Below are 19,339 nucleotides of genomic sequence, written 5' to 3'. Positions count from 1 at the left end.
TTCACCTCGAATTCCATTTCTCCTTAAGCTCTTGGATCTGCAGCATCTCCATAACTCGCATGTGGAATAGGACCTCGGGCCTAAAGTCTCAGCTGCCCCCTACCCCCGCCCACTTACATGCAGCTCTGTCGAGAGTTCTAGCGACTCGAAGGGTCCAAGCTCATCCGCCAGCCGGGGTACATCACTACTGCATTAGGCTAAAATCTCATCTACCAGGCCTGCTGGCGAAATGGCATCGCGTCACATTTCGGCTCCCTAGTCACTCTGTGAAGATTGTAGGTTCGATCCCTACGTAGGTCGGCATCATTTTTGGGCTTTTGAGAGCCTCATTCGCAACGCAAAGAACAGTTGCAGTAGTGGAATGAAGGTAATTTGGACTCGTTGTTGAGTTTCAATTGACGATGCAAGTCTCTTTGTTCCCCTCGCGATTGAAACGCTGTTTGTAGTTGAACTCAAACCTCCAATACTGGTCAAGTGGGCATCTTCAGTGAAGCCCACGTAGCTCAACACCATACATATTTCGAGCAAATCTTGGCAGGTAAGGGGTCTGATTTTTCGAATACTCCATCTACACGAATGAAATAAACCAAATACTCATTTCCATGGTCGACTCAACTCAACTAGCGCGCCGCAGGGAAAGCTGCCAGTCTCGAAGAACTAGCGGAGCATGAGGTGGGTTGAACTTTGAAGCAGTATCTATCCCTGCCTGCCCCTCATCAAGCTACCCCGACTTGGACTCTTGTAATTCTAAGGCTTTCAGCGAGAGCTTCTCCTCCGCAAGTTTCGGATTGATCGGGAATATTAGTGCGGGGAGAGTTCGGCAGATGCGGTTCGGATGGTATTTATGCTCCGGCAGCGCGGGGCCGGAAGTGCATCACAAGTTGCACTCATCCACCTCCGCCTCTTTTCATTGTCGTTGCAAATCACAAGACCGCTATTGGGCACACTTCAGCTACGATGAGATCCTCGATTCTTGATTCAGACTACGTTCAGGTGACATTTCCCGGCTTCCTTCTGGGTCTCGCAATCGTTGGCTCGGTAGCCTATGTTGTCTATCAGAGATTCCTTCACCCCTTGGCTGCTTATCCGGGCCCATTTTGGGCATCTATCACGGACTTGTGGCAGGTCAATCAGTTCTTCTCTTTGAAGCAGCCTTACAACCTAACCGAGCTCCACCAAAAGTACGGCGAGTTCGTGCGATATGGACCGGACAAGTTGAGTATCACTGCCGAAGAGGTCGTCCCATTGGTGTATCAAAAAGGTGGCCAGCGGATGCCAAAGACGGAGTACTACGATGCCTTCGGTTCCAAGACCCCGAATGTCTTTGGCATGAGATCTACAGAGGTACGAAAAATGGTGCCTCCACAAAACTGACGACTCTTATGCTGACCAAACGTAGCTACACTCCATCAGGCGACGTCACATGTCACACAGCTTCTCCATCAGCAGCGTGAAAGGCATGGAACAGTACTTGGATCAGAACATTAAGATTCTGCGTGACAAGATTGCACGGTTCACAAAGACCGGAGAGGCTTTCGATCTTAAGAGAATTCTGCACTTCTACACCATTGACGTTCTCGGCGAGCTAGCCTTCAGTCGCTCATTTGGGGTTCAGGCCTCTGGCGATGAGTCTCGAGTTCCGCCGGTCATCCCTCATACTCTTCTAGGTACGACTTTGGGCGCATGGCCGGCCATGACACAGACTCTCAAGCATTGGCTACCGAGATTACCACACGCGGGACTACAGGCTTTGTTTGCAGGACGGGCCAAGTGTGCTGGGCTGGCGGCTGAGTGTGTTCAGACGCGACTGACAGAAGTGAAGGAGGATGAGAACAAGGGTAAGGTGCAGAGGAAAGACATCTTGACCAGTCTCATTCTGGCCAGACATCCTGACACTGGAGAGAAGATTGCGAGGGTTGATCTGGAGGCCGAAGCATTTGGAATGATGTAGGTCCAGAGAAGGCGCAAGGTTACAGAAAAAACGGGTGTGACTGACCCCATCGCATAGCATCGCCGGAACACATACGACTAGCGCAACCACAACCCTTCTCCTCTGGAACTTGCTACACAACCCAGACGCCCTCAGTAAATGCGTACAGGAAGTGGATGAGAATCTGACTTCTCTAGATAATGGGAAAGATGCCTATTCGATCACGGAAGTGGAAAGCTCCCTACCTTTCCTCAGGACATGTGTCAAGGAGAACTACCGCATCACTCCGGTCTTCACTATGCCACTGGCGAGACGCGTGACAGCCCCTGAAGGCATCATTGTTGCAGGTCGTCATATCGCGCAAGGGGTAGGTCAAGGAGCCAAAAGTTCCCGCGAGTTCACACGAGCAAACTTAATCTGATGTGAGTAATAGACATCCGTGGCAGTATGCAACCACGCGTTCCATCACAATCCGCAAGTATGGGGCGGCGACCATGACGTCTTCGATCCATCAAGATGGGATCGACCAGAGACGGCTACGCGCGCCCGCTATCTAATGCACTTCGGTCTTGGTGGTCGTCAGTGTCTTGGCAAAACGTTGGCGCAATCCAACATCTACAAGCTTACCAGCACCTTGCTGCGTGAGTTTGATTTCCAACTGGCTGATCCGCTAGAGAGAGAACTTGCTGTAAACGGGAGCTTCCACGGGGTCTCGCCAGATCTCATCAGCGTTGGGGTGAGTGATCTGGCGGGGCCCTTGATGGTCACTGCCAGTGCCCGGACACGGATTTGACTGGAATGATCAAGTAATCAAGTAAGGCATCTGCCATACTAAGGTAGCTTGAGGTTTAATGACGAAGTAACGGCACGTGAGAAAGAATACATCTGGTTGGCGATGTCGTCAAGTAAGTTCTTTTGATTCAACCGGTGCTGCAGAATCTGTGGTTGTGTAAGAAATACTTGCCGGCAGTTCGAGAAGAGATCGGACCGAGTTTGAATGTTCCTGGAAATCGTCGTCCAAGATGACGTCCAAGGTGGCTGTTTGGTTGCCGAGGTCGGTGTTTTGGCGAGTTACAACTCCAATCCAACGCTCTACGAACTTATTGGCTCGAGATTGGGTGATGCAGTTGGCATATGGGTGAGCAGTCGGGTGTGTACCGGAAATGCTGGCGAAGAGAGCGAGAGCCGCTGGAAGAGTTGAGAGCTTCATACCGGAAGGGTATTGAGGCGGGAAGATAAGTGAGAATGAGGAAGCTAGCTGTAAAGACTTACAAGAGTTGCAACTTGTTGAAGATGGAAGTAATTAGGTGAACTCACTAGGGGCCTTCATACAGTTGGGTTCACGAAATGAACCGAGGTTTCCTAAGCACCGCGTATGTGAAGCTAGCGCCGTGAAGACGGATATAACGTCGGTAGTGCGGCAAATTGATGCCTAGCAGACAAGTTGCTTAGTACCTGAAGCGCGTTTAGAAGCCATGATCTCTGATTCTCGCGGAAGCAAAGGCTTTTCTGATAAATTAGGCCTGGGAGATAATTATCCTGGGAAGATTGTACAGTAGACCAACTGCAAACGATGTCCGGAACTCGGGTGCCCCTAGGACAATTTTGCTTCTATTAACCAGAAATCGTGTAATCCGGATCCTAGGGTTTATCTCTGGATGGAGCCTCACATCGTGCTTAGACGGACTTCGCGACCAATATAACTTGATTTCGGCGCCGAATCCTTAGCGGGGCTCAGTGAAACCGGCGTAAAGGCGTTCGTCACATTGGGCACGGGTCCATGTCACGGAGTCGTCGGAATCAGTTTTCGGAACAGAATGCATGGTCGCCTGCCCCAGCCCGAGATAGCGCTACTACCTCATAGCTCCGTGAGCCTGGGACATTGAGGAAGAATAGTCCGAATGGACTCTAGTGGTGATATTAACATCTTTTATAGCTGATGATAATACAAGCCACTCACTTGTGTTGTTTACGGATGGGAATTAAGTGAATCGTGTTGTTGATATTTTCAAGATGTCAAATCTTGCAGTCTATGGCCTAATTCTCCCGATTACCTATTCAGTAGCATAGATCCTCCTTATGTACCTTGATCGAACGCCGCCCTGGGCCAAGTCCGGGCCAATCCCATTATTCGTTAATACGTCATAGACATTATAGACATGAACATTACTCTTGATCCATTACACCGTCAAATCTGTGCGGGCCTCATCTTCTCCAGCTCGGTTGGCAAAGTCGGCAAACTCGAGTGCTTCACCGTATTTTCCGCATTCCAGCCCCGGAACATGGGATGCGAAAGCAACGGCGGCGTCTTCAATCGGATCGTAGGCGGCCGTATCGGCCCGCCGGACTCCTCTTCTACCGGTAGCGTCACCCGCCTCGTGGGGTACTTCTTGTGAAGAAGCTGCCATGTCCTCTCGACGCGCGCTTCGTGCTCGGTCCAGTCGCCGCTAAGGGACTTGAGCAACCCTTCGCCTTCCTCTGCGTCGATGCTCGTCTTGGATCTGCTGCGGCCATGCCACGTCCTAGACCGTGTCCTGGCGGGTGGTGAGACGGGCTCGGTGGGGAGATCCGGAGTGGCGGCGCCGGCGATGGGTGTGACTGTGACGGATGACCTATTTTGTAGCGACTTGCGGATAATCGTGTCTCTCAACTCCTCCTCGGCCAGGATGATGCGCGACTGCGTGAGTTTCGATCGTCGGGTGTACTCCTCCCATGTGAGATCTGGGTCACGGAGACAGGCATTTTTGTATTCTTCTGCGAATTGCCTCTTGCGACGGCGGCGACTTATTGTGAAGTAGATGACAATGGCGATGATGAGGAGGAACGCGGAGCCGAGGATTGTGGAGACTATGATGAGCGTTCGTTGGCTGGGTCCGCCTCCGGTGGTCGGTCCGGCGGTGAAGTCGGCAGCTACGGGATCGGAGTCGGTCTTTGCGCCGGATCTCGTATTGAGAAGAGGGATAATCATGTTGTTTAGAGTTGGTTACGACGATGTGCCGTTGTGATATAGCGAGCGACAGGATTAATATTCTAGTAATTAGAGCGAGCGTGGTGCGTCCATGAAAACGACTGAGTGGACGAGCAGGAATAAGTGGGAGCGCGCAAATTCTTGACCGCTTCAAAATCTGTGTGCGACGATCGCTCGCGGGGGAACCGGAAAGCTTTGTATATACACGTAGCGACTAAACCTTTCCCTCCCCTCACAGTTGCAATCCCGGATAGCAAGCCGTTCGACAAAGAGCGGTATTCTATTTAAAACATGCAGCTTCCCAAGAAGACAATAACCCACGTCGGCAGGCAGAAAAAGCCTGCAGGTGATTCTTCTGCACGCCATTTCTGCCACCATGGGCATGAGAAGCGAGGAAAGAAAGTTCGGATACGGGACTCGTCAAGGATTCTCCGACTCAAAGGAGCAAACCTGGGCGGAGAGCAAGGTGGTAAGCATGCCTATCGGAGTGGGATCTTTTCGCAGGGCCAGGGCCGCGAAAGTTCGAAAAGGATGGCTGGACAACTGTCTCTCTGGTGATTCGGCCGTTGGGGCTGTTCACGAACGCCTCGCCAGAAAGGTCAGGCAACATCCGCAACAGATGACAGAAACAGGGGACCGGAGAGCGCGTGTTTTCCCCTCTGGAAAGCCATAAAAACCAACAAACCAGCCCAAGCGAGGAGGGACCTTAGGGCTGCCAGGGGTTTTGACTGGCTACGTGTGCGCTATAATTGGCCCCAGGCCTGGTCCTGTCGGGTCGCCAACACGAGGTCAGGTACAGTAGCGCGGCATTGGCGGAACGGGGCTCAAAAAGCAAATCCCGGACGAGTGCCGGGGGGTTGCCCGTGTGGCTGATAGGAAAAGAGAGGGGAGTTGGGAGGCACAGGAGGGAGCGGGATGGGAAACCCACGACCCGCGGCCTATCAGAGTCTCAGGAACTCTCGGTGGCTGGCCAGCAAACCGAGCCGCGCAAGACAAGGATCGGATGGTTTTCTTCTCTTCTCCTCTGGCCGCTTTCTGGAGTGAATTGTTCCCAAGCCGGGGCTACGGCAACCTGCACTGCCCACTGCAGTCGAAGGGTTGAGGGGAATGGGATTTCTAGCTCGAAACTTGGAAGCCCATCAGTCGTGGAACATGGCCATTGGGCCATTTTCATGCTCGCCTCGCCTGTGCCAATGGATCCCGTTCATGTGCGTATCTTCAAGCACGACATGCGGGTGGATTGTTGGTGAGTCCGACGCTTAATCCTGGGGCAAGTAACCCATTACATTGCCACCACATACCTCCCGGCTGCCTCCCGGTGCAGAGTCTCTGCATCTTGTAAGTTGATACGGAAAGAATTCGATTCAATGTTGCTGACAATTCTGACAGAGATGAAGAGAGATCTCGGACATGACGATCTCCTTCAATGTCCCACTCACGCAGGTACTATCGGGCGTTTACCCACCATGTTTGCTTTCTTCAGTCCAATAAAGTACACCGCTTCGCCCGTTTGCGCTTTCGGGGCAAACGGCGCCCAACTTATTTGGTGTTTCCTTCTTTCGCTTGTGCAACCAACGTCATGTTGCATCTTGAGTATCGGTTTCAAAGACACAATCAGGCGGCACAAATTTCCTGCGGTTTCCCGCTTCTCGAATCGTCCCCCGTTGGCGATTATTTTGATTAACTATTCAGAGGGCAGAACCTGATGGGTTGGAAGAGTGAAGGGAAATCAAAAGTCCTTCTCCAAAGCGAAGTCCAGCACCACCACTTTTCTTTTCTTTTCCTCAGTTCGTGTGTAAATCGAGACCACCTGCTGCGACCCAGAGTCGAACGTTTCAACCTGCGGCTCGCCGGAGAACCCATCCGCTTGCCAAAGCGTGCGATACTCCAACGTGACCTCGCCATCCGCAGACATCGTAGTAGGCAAGCTGGCACCGATAACGGTGAGCTTATCATCTCGATTACCCGGCAGGGCAAAGATAACAGTCTTTTTGCCCGGCAAAGCAATAACGTCCCCACGCGCTCCCGTCCGCGTAGGCTGCAGGTCCGCGGGCAACGCGTGTCGGCTCCATCGCCCCTCCGGGCTGCGGTAGTAGTGTATCCAGACTTCGTTCTCTCGGTTCAAGACGTGGAACCCGCCTTCGTCGTCTGCCGCTTGCGCCTCCTGGTTCAGGATGCCGTTATTCATTGGGATGTCGAAGACGATGAGCCCCTCGCTGTCGGGGTATACGGTCTCGCCTACTTCGAGATTCGCTAGCCTTTCGCCTTTTGTGTTGTTGAAGGTTTTTCCGCCGTCGTCGCTGTTTACGTAGAAAAGCTGGATCCAAAGTCAGCTCTACAAGATTCGTCCTCGGAAAAATGGGTTTACGCACATTGTGGTTATTCTCTGGCCCATTGGGCCCGGCCTGAACAGTGTGCGTTCGCGCTTCTGGGTCATCCACGCCTTCGTACCATACGAACCCCCGATACATGCCAGACACATGTATGCGCCCGCTGGCGTATGAGATGCCGTTAATGTACGGGTTATTGTTGACGCCGGTAAGAAATTGTCCAATGTAGGAGTACGACTGGTCTTTGCTGCTATATCGGAAGAGGTGATCGGAGCCTGCTCCCGCACTGCATCTCAGTCAGTCCCATGCCCATCCCCGCGCACTGCTTTCAGTCACATACATGCCAATGCGATAGCTTAGAAGAAGGTCGTCGTCGATGCGGATGAAGCGCGGGTATGTTGTCTCAAGAAAAAGCTTCTCGATTCCTAGCTGGCCAGTGCGAGTGTATCCAGGGAGCTGATTGTGGGTTGGACTGAACAGTGAGGTTTTCCACTCATGAGCTTCCGGCTTCGTCGCCACGCCTCGTATTGACATGCGGTAACGCAAACTGCATAGGGCAGATTTACTTATTAACAACACTTCATACGGCGAAGATACTGCTGGGGAGTTGCTCACGGGTCACAGTGGTGATCGAACGACACATGTATAGTACCGTCTCCGGCACAGACTCCTATGGAGATGGTGTTGTGCCCATCGTCCGCAGTCTGCTCGTAGTCCTCGAAGGTCAAAGTCTCCCAGCTACCCAGTGAGTCACGGATTGGCCGCCGAGCAAGACTGACAAAGAGGACGTTGCTTGTCGCATCCTTATGAGTATAGAAGCAGGTGTATTGCCATCCGTTGAAGGTCGTCAAGGCATCCTGCTGGAAAGAGTTGGCGTTGATTCGATGCTCTCGCCGCGCATCCAATGCCAGCTCTGACTTAGCGAGCAACTTCAACTGAGAACCCATGTCGCTTCTGAAAGCCTTGCCCGGTGTATATGAATGTAATGTCTTGGAAGCTGCTCAGCATATGCAACACACAGAATGAAGCCCGACACGAAGAAGTCCCTCCATCGCTTTCATAATCTATCACGGTGACGTACGCGGGGTCCCTCGAGTTAGGGTCGGGGGAAAATCAGCCGAGCGGAGGAAGATGGACGGTTCCCCGCGCGACGATTCGCCCGATGCGCCGATACGACTGTGATCCCCGGATCTTCCCCCGACTACCGATGCGCCGATACAACGCCCCGCACTTCAATAAGCCATTGTAGGTGACGGTTTTCGACGTAAAAGAGGCTATTCAGCCACGGCATCCCCGCACTCGTGTCCATTCTACTCCCTGTTTCCCCGCGTTGGCGAACCCCAAGTCGATGTTGCCAACCGACCGACACCCGTGGACCAAGAAATTGACGAAGGTAGAAGGGCAAGATTGGCAGCCAAGCCATCAATCCAAGACATCCAGGTCGTAGCAATCAGCGTATAGCAATACCAAGCAATTGACTGCTTGAAGAAATAAATACAATTTCGTTCTGTCATAGTCTTTCGTGCCAGGAATTCGTTTCGAGCGTCTTTGATCGTGCATGAAGATTGACCTAGAATCACCAGAGGATCGCGAAGATGGGCTGGAATTCCAAATTGAAGAACAGCGACAACCGTCAGGCTCTAGAGTCAACCACGCCTCTCAACACTAAGACGACATCATGGATAAAGGATCCCGGACTCCGTCCACTCAACTTTGGTCTCTTCTTCCTTCTATTCGGTGATGTTGCCCACGGTTTCGACGGATCCCTGATCAACAACCTTCAACAGATTAGCAAATGGCAAGATGGTCAGTCATAAACCCCTCCTCTCAATACCATTCGACAAGCTGATACTATCGAGATCAGACTTTGACCACCCACAAGCAAGTCTCCTAGGTGCCATGAGCGCATCCTACTGGATCGGGAATATCCTAGGGGTCATTCTCATCCCCCTGATTGCAGATCGTCTGGGCCGCCGCATCGCAATCGCGACAGGCTCATCCCTTTGCATCGTAGGTGCAGCAATCTGCGCGGCGACAGTCAACCATGGAGCCTTCATCGCTGGCCGTATTCTTCTTGGCATGGGCGGAGTCATGTGCTCTTCCGTTTCGACAGTCTTGATGACGGAGCTGGCTTACCCAGCCCATAGAGCCACGGCAACAGCTTTGAGCAGTACGACATACAGCGTCGGGGCCATCTTGGCCGCTTGGGTAGCCTTTGGGAGTTTCCGAATTTCGGATTCTTGGTATGCTTTTACTCAGCGGGGAATTCTCCACGCGAGGACCGAGAAATACGTGCACTGACTGACAGTTCCTTACCCTGAGTAGGGCGTGGAGAACACCGACACTGATTCAGGCGTTTCCATCGGCGATGGTGCTCTGCGGACTCTTTTTCTTGCCGGAGTAAGTTTGCCAAGGACCCGCACTTGGGTCGACCTTCTGGCTGAGCCACAATTTCTAGATCGCCTCGATGGCTTTGCAGCAAGGGCAAGGAGCAGACGGCGCTTGACATCCTCACAAAGTACCATGGAGCCGGCGATGCCGCCGACGCAGTCGTCCAGCACGAATACGCCGAAATCAGAGAGACCATTGAGGCGGAGATTACGCAAAACAGGAATCCCTTCCATCTCAAGGCTCTCTTCGCAACCCCTGGCAATCGTTGGCGATCATTCATTATCATCTGGTGTGGGATATGCAAACAGTGGTCTGGGAACGGGCTGGTATCGTACTATCTGGGAAGGTCAGCCTCACAAGACAGTTGAATATGATATCTGAGAACGAAACTAATGCGGCATGATACACGTCAGCATGCTCAAAAGCGCAGGCATCACAAGCCAGATCGAGACAACGCTGATCACCGCAACATCTCAGATGTTCAGCTTTGCATGTTCCTTTGTCTTTGCCTTCCTCCCGGCGCGGGTTGGTCGCCGGCCCCTCATGCTGACAAGTATGGCCGGAATGTGGGTGGTATTCGCAATCATCACGGCCACGTCTGGCGCCTACGTCGAGACAGGGAACCGCCACGCAAGCTACACAACCGTAGCGTTCATCTACCTCTATAGCGGTGTGCATAACCTAGGCTGGACGGGCGCACAAATGCTCTACAGTACGTCAAGGCCCAGAACTCCAGAGAGACGGTAAGGCTTTGAAACGCTGACAAGCTTTGTACTCTTAGTTGTCGAGATCCTTCCCTACACTATCCGCGCCAAGGGCATGGCCATGTTTTCGCTGGTCGCGGGTATTTGTGGAGCCTTTAATACCTACGTTAATCCTCTTGGGATTGCGGCGATGTCCTGGAAGTTCTACTTCTTCTATGTTGGCTGGATTATTGTCCAGTTTATCGTTGTGTACTTGTTTTTCCCCGAGGTAGGCTCTAGCCTGGTTACAACAAGTGGACGCCTGTTGACGCTTTCTAGACCAAAGGTCCTAGTTTGGAGCAAATCGCGCTGCTATTCGATGGTAAGGATGCTCAAATGGGCCGGGTCAATGTTGTGGCCGACGAGATGCTCGATGAGAAGGGCGGAATTGCGTTCCGCACAAAGGGACAACAGTAGAGATGCTAGAGTTGCTTCTAGGTTTTCACTACAGACCCAGTCCACATGCGCAACTGTAACAATTTTGAAAGTGTAAAGATGGAAGCCGCTTACAGATATCGGCATGAAACTTGAATATGACTACGCACTACAGTCAGGTCTTTAGAACTCTTCTTGTAAGCTTCGTGGCGGAGCTATTCGCCAAGGAGGTTAGTTGATCGCCCGCTCTCGGCGAGAGGTTGCAGCACAAGCTTCGGCGGTCAAACTTCACCTCGCAGACTCTGTAAAGACTTGTAACCTGTGGATACATACAATAAGGAGGTATGGTTTCCTCTAGCCAAGACCCAGCGGGCGTGTGATCCACGTGGAGAATCGGGCTCCCACATAATTTCAACCAGTCTGCATTCGGGACTAATCGCGTGATGATTCAGATGCGGCCTGAACGTCCAACATCCTTCGCCCAGCCTCCAATCGCAACCAGGCGCCGCGACCCCTGAAAACGGGCGACAGACACACAGATCTCCGTCACTTAGATCTGCTGTACCATGTGTTTGGGTTGTCTATTCTAAATCTAGAGCAAGCTGATCTTAGAGTACTGAAAGTATGCAGGCCAGTCGGGAATGGCGTAGGCCATGACGCCCAGAAAAACACTCCCGTGATACGACATTTTCTGGACTGGATTCAAAGTGCTGTTGAGGGAAGATAATAATGGCTTTCTGAGAGATAGAAACCTTCATTATCACCACAAAGCCTCTTCAAGAATCACTCATCATAATCTGATAGCTCAGTAATTGCCCTCTTCGACAGCAAGAAGCTGACTGATTTGGCAGTCCCCTCGGGGATTTCACGGCCTTTCAAAGTCCGATGTCCAGTCATCTGTTTCTTTTGACTCAACGAGAACGAAAGCGGAGCTAAACTACCACATCTCGAAACCGCGTTTAAAACTTTATTGTCTAAATTTCTGACGTCAGAATCTACGGGAGGAGCTTCCCTTGTTTACCAAACGCCAAGAGTTTCATGTCGCAGCTGTCAGCGGTCAAATGGGAACCCTATCCTTGACCCCAGATAGAGTTGCCAGGCCTCATCTAGGAACCCTGGGCTGTTTGCTGAGGTGGATTCATGGGGTAACGAAAATCAGACTACAAATGGAGTGATATTTCATAGGGGACGACTTGCGGATCGTTATTCCCGTCATCTCAACTGTCCAAAAAAGGCTGACTTTGAGGAGATTCCCAATTGCAGCCAACACGGCGAAGTGGAGGTCGGCGATTACAGACTGACTTTCTGTCACTGATCCCAATACGGATTGTCTCCTCAGCTCTCGGGTCGATCGGTTAGCTCCGCGATCTCAGCTGAGATGGTTGCAGAGTGCGCAAGGGATCACCTTTGGCCTTTTTCTTTTCCCTTAGCTAGAGACAGCTGAGTAGACAGGAAGAAGACGTGCATTGTTCAGCTGCGAATAAATTGTTACATTTGATGTTACTGTACTGTACAGTTTTAAGTCATATCTGGGTATATCATAGTAGCCCTGTGAGCTGTAGTGAGACCAGCTGGCTAAGGCCTGAACACGTGTACCTCATGTAGTCGTCTAATAAGCGTAATCATCTCCCAGCGAAAATGCTGGATGTAGTCAAACTCCATTGGGTCTTTAACCTCAGTCCTTCCCTAAAGTTGTAGAAGATCCAGCACTGTAGCTGCTTGCATCACTCAACTTCCTAGCCGCAAGCTTCGGCCGAGATGGCGGCGCTAGCGTGTTGACCTCGATGGAAACTGTTGTGGTAGTCTCGCACTGAATCGCCATGCCCATGATAGAACCTTCTCCCATCCCGAAGCCTTTCATGGTTTCTGTACTTTCGGCACCGTCGACTTTGAGTGCCTTCAGACCGCCTGACTTTGGGCCCTTGCGGGCAACCTTCTCGCACCACTTATTGTATCGCTTCAGCCGTTTCTGTTCGGGAGTCGGGCCTCCCATGACGATCGTTGTGTTGCCAAACTTGGGAGGCGTGCCGCACATGAATGAGAACGTCTCCAAGCCAACCTCTTGTGACGGCGGCCCTTCACAAGAGAAGACGATGGATCGTCTGGTTGAAGAGTAAAGGACAACATCCATCCAGCCGTTACAAGCAATCATAGCTCCAGCGAAGCAAAAGTATCCTAGGGACACATCATGACCTGTCATGGAGGCGAGGCGACCGGCGGCCAAAGGGATGGTGCAGACCACATAAACTAGAGGGTATAAGAGGAAGGTGTGTTGTCGAGCGTAATCTGGAATGCCAGGAAGTCGTCTCAGAATCGTCGTCAAACACATCGGACGCCAGAAGACGCTCGATGCTGTGCTGCGATTATCACAACTTGACGTGGTGCCTGAACTTGCTCCGCTGCAAGTTGATGGGCTTGATGCTGCCCCTGAGCGTCCGCAGCAAGGAATGACCCCGCCACTTTGCCGAGCTAGGTTCTGTAGATGAAGAAATATTATGAAGTAAATTAAAGTCGTAAGAACCAGTGAAATGAAGATCCAAAGATAATGAAGCGTCAACCGGACGTCCTGGTATTTGGAGTTGATCCAACACTGGTGCGTGTTAATTATGTGCCTCACTGACCATGAACAAGACTGACTCACCCAAGCACCGGCTCTTACATAGAGGCCGCCCTCACTCTTCCCGTTTTCTGTAATAATTACGCCGAGGATCCCTGTTCCGTAAACGAAGCCCCACATCATGATAATTGCTGTGTGAAAGGCCCAAGTCGGTATTTTTTTAGTCGAGACGATTGACATGTAGGTGTGGATCGCAATACCCGTGATGAAGACGGAAGAAGCCAAGTCGCCGGTCGACACAAACCATCCTTGAGTCCAACAAGTGCCTGTGCCCACTTCAATGGCGTTTCTCGTCAGCCACTCCACATTGAGTAGGAAGGCCAGCGCCTGCTGGATGTCGGCGAGAAGCAAGTTGAATATCAAAACGAGAAACTGATTCGGCGGCTCATTGATAGCTCTTTGCCACCACGTTTCCTTCTTCTTCTTTGCGGATTCTTCTTCAGTTGCCGCAGTCCAGTTACTTGGAATGATGAACGCCGCGTCTGTCGGTTTCGGCGACTCCACCTTGATAATGAGATCCTCCTTCTTCGGAGTCGGTGGGCCATTTTGCCATTGGATCAGTTTGTATGTGAGAAACGTCAATAACCCCAGGCTGGTGAAGAAGGACAGAAATCCCATCGTTGCCACCGCGGCGAGGCCATGGCGGAGAACTGGTGGCAACGGACGGACCGAGTACGGCGAGCTATCCGAATCGTAGTGGTCTACTATATCTTCCGACTCGTTCATCTCCGCAATGTTGATGGGTTCGACGACGTTTTGCAGCTGCGTATGGATGTCATCAAGATAACAATGACGGGGTGTCTTTTGGTATTATACCATCCCACAGAGCCTCCAAAACCCAATGTCGGGGGGGCATGGTCCAGAAAGTCCAGACCAGGGACTGTCTCTAGCTTAAAAGAGAACCCACCCTAGCCTCAACATCAGCCGTCAAACGGCAAATCTAAAAGACCATCTGACAATGCTTTGCCAGTGCCAAGAACCGTTATCCCAGCCGGATGGAGAAAATAATCCGAGTCATAGAAACGACTCAGCCCGTTTGCCATGAGGGGGTGGGTAGCGAGCGTTTCTTTCCATTTCGGATTTACTCGGGAAACAATCAACTGTTCTCCGAGGCAAGTTGGATCAATACGCGCGCGCGCCGCGCTATGGTAAACACCTGATCTCTCATAAGATTTCACGATTAGAGTTTGCCATGTGTGTGTACCGCCATCGAGCTCTTGTAGTCGCTCTGTGAGCGAAAGAGAAGTGTGCATGTTCCATCCCCGTTCCAAATCGTTCCAGGCTAAAGTATGTCTTCGACTGGACGGACTCTCGTGGGCTTCGGCGTCCCGCGGACCGGGATGACTCAAGCCTCTCTTTCTCCCTGCCTGTCTGAGTGCGTCTCTGAAGCACGATCCTCATGGGTCAGGGGTTGATAACTCGGAGAATTTTGATTGGCTCATCGACATGCCTTTTTCAACCTACAATTGTCCGAGCACGACGTGATGCCACGAGTTGAGCCTTGGTGTGGACGTGCGTCTCCCGCAAGCCGTAATCATTTCCGCCCCCAATTCCGCCTTTTCGAGTGAGGCACCGTGAACGGCTGGACTCTGCCAAGGTGACCCTGACTGAGGTTGAGCAGATGGTGAATCGGCAGAAAGAAAAACTGCTCCTTGCAGTGGGGCCTTGATGTACGCGAGCTGCGGCAGTGGTCAGTAAACACCCCATCCCTCCGGAATTGTGGTTAGGTGTTCGCCCCGGAACTCATAATCCTCCCCGAGATGGACTTTTTAGGCCGAGATCCACCTAGTCGGGCATTTTTCACAGCCGCCAAGACGGTTCCGCGCCCATCAATCTGGGGAAATCCACTTATTGTCATCACCGATATGTCTAGTGCAGCGAGGCCGGTGGGGGCTGAATCTGTCATGTATGCTAAGAACCACAGGATCTTATGAAACTCGAGATCGTACAAAAGGCCATGACAAGTCAAACTCAACACTGCTTTCAAATCAGCGTCAGCATCGTGTGCCCACGTGGTGGTATTGAACTTTGGCAAAGATTCGGAAAGCTTCCGACGATGGTGAAGTTCTTGCAACGTGGTAATCAAGATGTCCGGATTTTCATTGGATCGCAAACAAGGAATCAGCATAAGTCAAGTTTGGGTAACTGACCGAACGTTCTGGCCTATCTATCGGTCGGTTTCCTCATCTCATCTATTTACCAAACTTCAAACAGCATGCTGAATGCAAGATGCAAACTGTACTATTATTGCACGCTGTGCTGTGTTATGGGGAGCCAACGTCTCGCTTTCGGATGGTGCCTTACCGATGGGCACTACGTTGCGCGTGATTAGCCACGGAGTGCTCTCCGTTCATCTTCCCGTTCATCCCAGAGTCTTACCGTTACTCGTGCCGTCTGCGAAGAAAGGCAACGTCGTTACGACTACATTCCAAGCCGACGCGCACGGTCAAGGATCATTCCATGTTAGTAGTACAGCCGCACGAATGGGAGACATTCCTTGCCCCGTTTTACATGACTCTTTTCAGCCTTGAATTTACCCCCCTTGGGCCTTAGATCTGATCAGTGACTGCCATCGAGCTTTGGACGAGAGGAATGAGGCCATGTTGAGTTGTTACGAGAAACGTGTTAGGAGTACAGTCCGAGATCCTAATGTCGCGTTTCTGGACATTGCCATTTTCTCATCTTTCCCATTGCCGAGCGCCCTCGCTGGGCGGTATCCGCGGCCACTCTACGTGTCGGCGGTACCGTGCTCTGACTTTTTCTCTGCAGCATCTAGGCTACAGCACTGACCGTCCTGTCCAAGCAACACTCACCTACTTCGGAGCCGAACCGTTGGATATTAGCTTACAATTCTTCTTTTGGCTTAATTACGCTCGTTTGGAACTGCGAGGAGGCGAACATCTCGCACTTTTATCGGATCGGACACAACCCCTTGCATTCGAAGACGTGTCAGTCGCGCTGAAGTGGCAAACCACGCTTTTCTGCAACCTTCCGATGTGTTCTCGAACCGCTAATACCAAGTGGCCTAAATACATGCAACATCGCGACAAGCCTACGCACGGCTGAGTATCCACGTCCTTCTCGTCGTTAGGGGTACCCACAGCTTTCCTACCGAGTCATGTGTCTTCGAAAACACATGTAGCTGATCAAGGTGCAAAGAATAAATGTTGGATCAATAGTGTATCCCAAGAAACAGCCAAGCCAGACCATAGACGTGACTATACCTCGGATATCAGCGTGCACCCTAGTCTTGTCTTTGTGAGTGCACGAACTCTGTGTCATCTATGCTGGACTTGAGTTCTTCGAACTTCACGAGGCTGACACAGTTGCATGCGACCTTACATAGTGAGTAAGCGCGGCATCCAAAGTATGTCAGTCACTTGCATAAAGGTCTTTCCCTTCAGGACTCAGGAACCAAATTCAGTATACAAGTTATATTTGTTTCCTGGACGACATGCTAGGAAGAAGCCACAAATTTCTTGACGAGACTTCCTTTGATAAACGTTGCCTTAAAAAAGGCTTTTCCGAGAATTTATCCATTTCGGCTGTCACGGCACGTTCCGGCACGCCGCGGATGCCCCTATCACCAACTGCCGGCTCAGGCGTTGACATCATTTCTAACTGCCGTACTGCTTCTATCATGATTGGCTAGCGGGTATCATTACAATGACCGACGCGTGCTCTGACCTATGGAGAATTGTATCAAGGCTCCGCTCAAGCTGTCCGCTCTCCTTGCGGAGTTTGAAACATGCTAAACTAGATGAGGTACTCGCATAGATGGCAGCGGAGTCCATGGATGATAGCACAGGTCTTCCAGCGGAATAGCGAAATAAAACTCGGATGTCAGGTAAGCCAGCTGGGCAGCTGATCTAGATTACATCCCCGGGAACAGGGAACACAATCACTAAAGCGTGCAGCATAGCTGGCTGATAATGAGCGTAGCTGTTTCCGCTTTTTTAACAGCCGGTAGTCGCATAGCGTTTCCACCCCTTCTTAGTTACAAGCACATACCACTTTAGGAGGCAGACGAAAATTGTGATAGTACATGCATGCGAGGAAATTTTTCCCCGGCCACGGCGTAGCTGGACTTGAATGATGTTTTCTCAAAGCTTGACCACCTTACTCAATCATTTAGCCCATCTTTTCGAGAAGCCTCGGTAATTCTGGGAATCTCACTGTCAATGACTCAACGTCCACAACATGACCGCCAAGGGCTTCATATCGTAGTGATATCGCGCTGCAAAGGTCGTGCCTGGCCATCAGCTAGTAGCCTGGTTTCGCTTAGTCTTGCCAAGACATCAAAAGCACTTAGCCACAATTGCCATTATTCAGACATTTCGATGGCGTGTGACGTGACCATATCAGGGAACTCAAAGGGTGGCTCCCACCGGCTGTCTCGGGTGTGAGTAGCATCCTAATGCAGACACGTAATTCTAGACGATAAGGTTTAGAGGATAAGAATAATGTCAACATGGAGCCTTTGTTACCGGGGTAATTGTGGCCATCCTAGGTCGGCCGAGCAATAACCTGCCCTCGGCTGAGCAAGGTAGAAGTCATGCCGAGGACTTCAGGGAACCAAGAAGATTGACTTGTGAATATCTTCGCCCACCGGCACTTTGCCAAGCCTAGCAGTAGCACTTGTGTTCACTAATCAGCACACATCAGTCATGAAAGCTATTCGATATCAGGTTACGTGTGCGAACCAATGTCAATTGTCGAAAACCTTGAACTAAATCTTTGTTATGTCGCTTTTTAGTAAGAAGCTTTTTGAGGATGGTAAGTAGGTGCTGGCTATTGTTGTTGAATGCCAATCGAAACTCAGAGAGCCTATTATCCGGGCAAGTTAGGTTAGTAGGCCGCACTGCATGTGGTCTCATTCGATCTCTGACTGGTCAACTCGACTACCACAGAAGGACACTAGGTAGACGACACGTCTGACGCCGGAAATGTTACTCACTTACTTTCTTCTGCAAGTGGTATAACAAATACTCAAATAACAGCCAGCAAAAATTACTCCAAGATGGGTTCCTGTATAGCAGACGTATAGATATGACTATTCATCCAAGGATTGGATGCCAGAGAAGTTCTCAACATGTCCAGACTTAAGTCAATCGTACAGGAAGAAGGTCTAGGTAAAATAAGGAATCACCACATCGAATCCCGTCAGAACATGGACTTACTTCACATGTTTGTTCTGACCGCCACGGTTCCTTCTATTCCCTGGAAATATGTGACTCGTAAGGTAGTCCGAGGTCACGTCGCCCTAGAGTGCGATAGCTCCTTAGACAAACACGTACATTACTAATTCTTAAGTCTTAGTGCACAAATTACGGAATTCAACACAAGAAGCAAAGATCTTACAGCCTGGTATCATATTTCAGTCACCGAAATTACCAAGCACTTTCCATGGCTCATGTAATTTGGTCTGCTGTAGACAGCTCGACTGAAGGGTGAGAATATGATCGCATTGTCATGCGGTGCTGTTACCTGAGTTGTCTCTGGTTCATTCTGGCCACTCTTCGCCCAGTCTTGTTATTCACGGACTCGATCAATCCAATCGGAATCATCAGTATCATTGAGTAGCCAGTGAGCCACTATTCGCCTACTTACCTAGAGAACTTGCTAACGAGGCTTAGAAACCGTATCCTTTGTGACGTGGCATAGCATTGGGTCGGCAACGCCTTGGTTCCAGACCTCGATGATGATGACGTTGAAACATCGACCCAGGGCGGTTGTGCCAAAGTTCCAGAGTCTGAGAATAGAACTCCGACTGCTGGTCGCCTATTCTGGCGTCCGAAAGTCCCGCGCCCCGGGCAGTGCGAGGGCGGGTACAACTTGACATGACGCAGTCGTCAGCATCGTGCTGCGGTTCAGCCACTCGCTAAGAGTTTAGCCTCTTGGCAATGTTCCTTCTGCAGGCCCAAATACCATCAAGTACCTATAACGTAACACAAAACAACAAGAGCTCCCCTCGGAGGAAATTCA

At 51.1% G+C, this 19,339-nt stretch overlaps 6 protein-coding genes and 1 non-coding gene across 7 annotated transcripts; 3 read left to right on the top strand and 4 right to left on the bottom strand.

Annotated features, from left to right (window-relative positions):
• Positions 1-215: 215 nt before the first annotated feature.
• Positions 216-300, top strand: BDP55DRAFT_t197. Its single transcript has one exon. It is a non-coding gene; the product is annotated as a tRNA-Arg (tRNA).
• A 603-nt stretch (positions 301-903) lies between these two features.
• BDP55DRAFT_704512 (isotrichodermin C-15 hydroxylase) lies at positions 904-2,723 on the top strand (the record flags this gene model as incomplete). Its single annotated transcript, XM_060578007.1, has 4 exons — positions 904-1,344; positions 1,400-1,947; positions 2,009-2,297; positions 2,364-2,723. The coding sequence occupies exons 1-4, from the start codon at positions 958-960 to the stop codon at positions 2,721-2,723; spliced, it is 1,584 nt and encodes a 527-aa protein (XP_060428873.1). The 5' UTR covers positions 904-957.
• Positions 2,724-2,784: 61 nt separating this feature from the next.
• On the bottom strand, positions 2,785-3,294 carry BDP55DRAFT_745113 (uncharacterized protein). Its single transcript, XM_060580528.1, has one exon. It carries the CDS (start codon positions 3,138-3,140, stop codon positions 2,832-2,834), a length of 309 nt encoding a protein of 102 aa, XP_060428872.1. The 5' UTR covers positions 3,141-3,294; the 3' UTR covers positions 2,785-2,831.
• Positions 3,295-3,739: 445 nt separating this feature from the next.
• BDP55DRAFT_163500 (uncharacterized protein) lies at positions 3,740-5,086 on the bottom strand. Its single transcript, XM_060565705.1, has 2 exons — positions 3,891-5,086; positions 3,740-3,838 (listed from the first exon to the last, which is right to left on the bottom strand). Exon 1 carries the CDS (start codon positions 4,896-4,898, stop codon positions 4,119-4,121), a length of 780 nt encoding a protein of 259 aa, XP_060428871.1. The 5' UTR covers positions 4,899-5,086; the 3' UTR covers positions 3,740-3,838; positions 3,891-4,118.
• Positions 5,087-6,615: 1,529 nt separating this feature from the next.
• BDP55DRAFT_163473 (uncharacterized protein) lies at positions 6,616-8,302 on the bottom strand. The gene is made up of 4 exons (XM_060565704.1): positions 7,844-8,302; positions 7,569-7,775; positions 7,271-7,514; positions 6,616-7,215 (listed from the first exon to the last, which is right to left on the bottom strand). Exons 1-4 carry the CDS (start codon positions 8,173-8,175, stop codon positions 6,628-6,630), a joined length of 1,371 nt encoding a protein of 456 aa, XP_060428870.1. The 5' UTR covers positions 8,176-8,302; the 3' UTR covers positions 6,616-6,627.
• Positions 8,303-8,823: 521 nt separating this feature from the next.
• BDP55DRAFT_768874 (sugar transporter) lies at positions 8,824-10,833 on the top strand (the record flags this gene model as incomplete). Its single annotated transcript, XM_060581038.1, has 7 exons — positions 8,824-9,034; positions 9,093-9,471; positions 9,554-9,628; positions 9,687-9,965; positions 10,033-10,331; positions 10,401-10,591; positions 10,642-10,833. The coding sequence occupies 7 exons, from the start codon at positions 8,824-8,826 to the stop codon at positions 10,777-10,779; spliced, it is 1,572 nt and encodes a 523-aa protein (XP_060428869.1). The 3' UTR covers positions 10,780-10,833.
• Positions 10,834-12,412: 1,579 nt separating this feature from the next.
• On the bottom strand, positions 12,413-14,080 carry BDP55DRAFT_694280 (G protein-coupled glucose receptor regulating Gpa2-domain-containing protein; the record flags this gene model as incomplete). The annotated part of the gene is made up of 2 exons (XM_060577332.1): positions 12,413-13,327; positions 13,379-14,080. 2 exons carry the CDS (start codon positions 14,078-14,080, stop codon positions 12,413-12,415), a joined length of 1,617 nt encoding a protein of 538 aa, XP_060428868.1.
• Positions 14,081-19,339: the final 5,259 nt, after the last annotated feature.

Source organism: Colletotrichum godetiae (genome assembly GCF_030913485.1).
Source record: "Colletotrichum godetiae strain CBS 193.32 chromosome Unknown BDP55scaffold_23, whole genome shotgun sequence".
In the NCBI taxonomy this organism is placed as follows: domain Eukaryota; kingdom Fungi; phylum Ascomycota; class Sordariomycetes; order Glomerellales; family Glomerellaceae; genus Colletotrichum; species Colletotrichum godetiae.
Note: the sequence above shows the minus strand (reverse complement) of the source record. Positions and strands in the feature narration are given on the sequence as shown.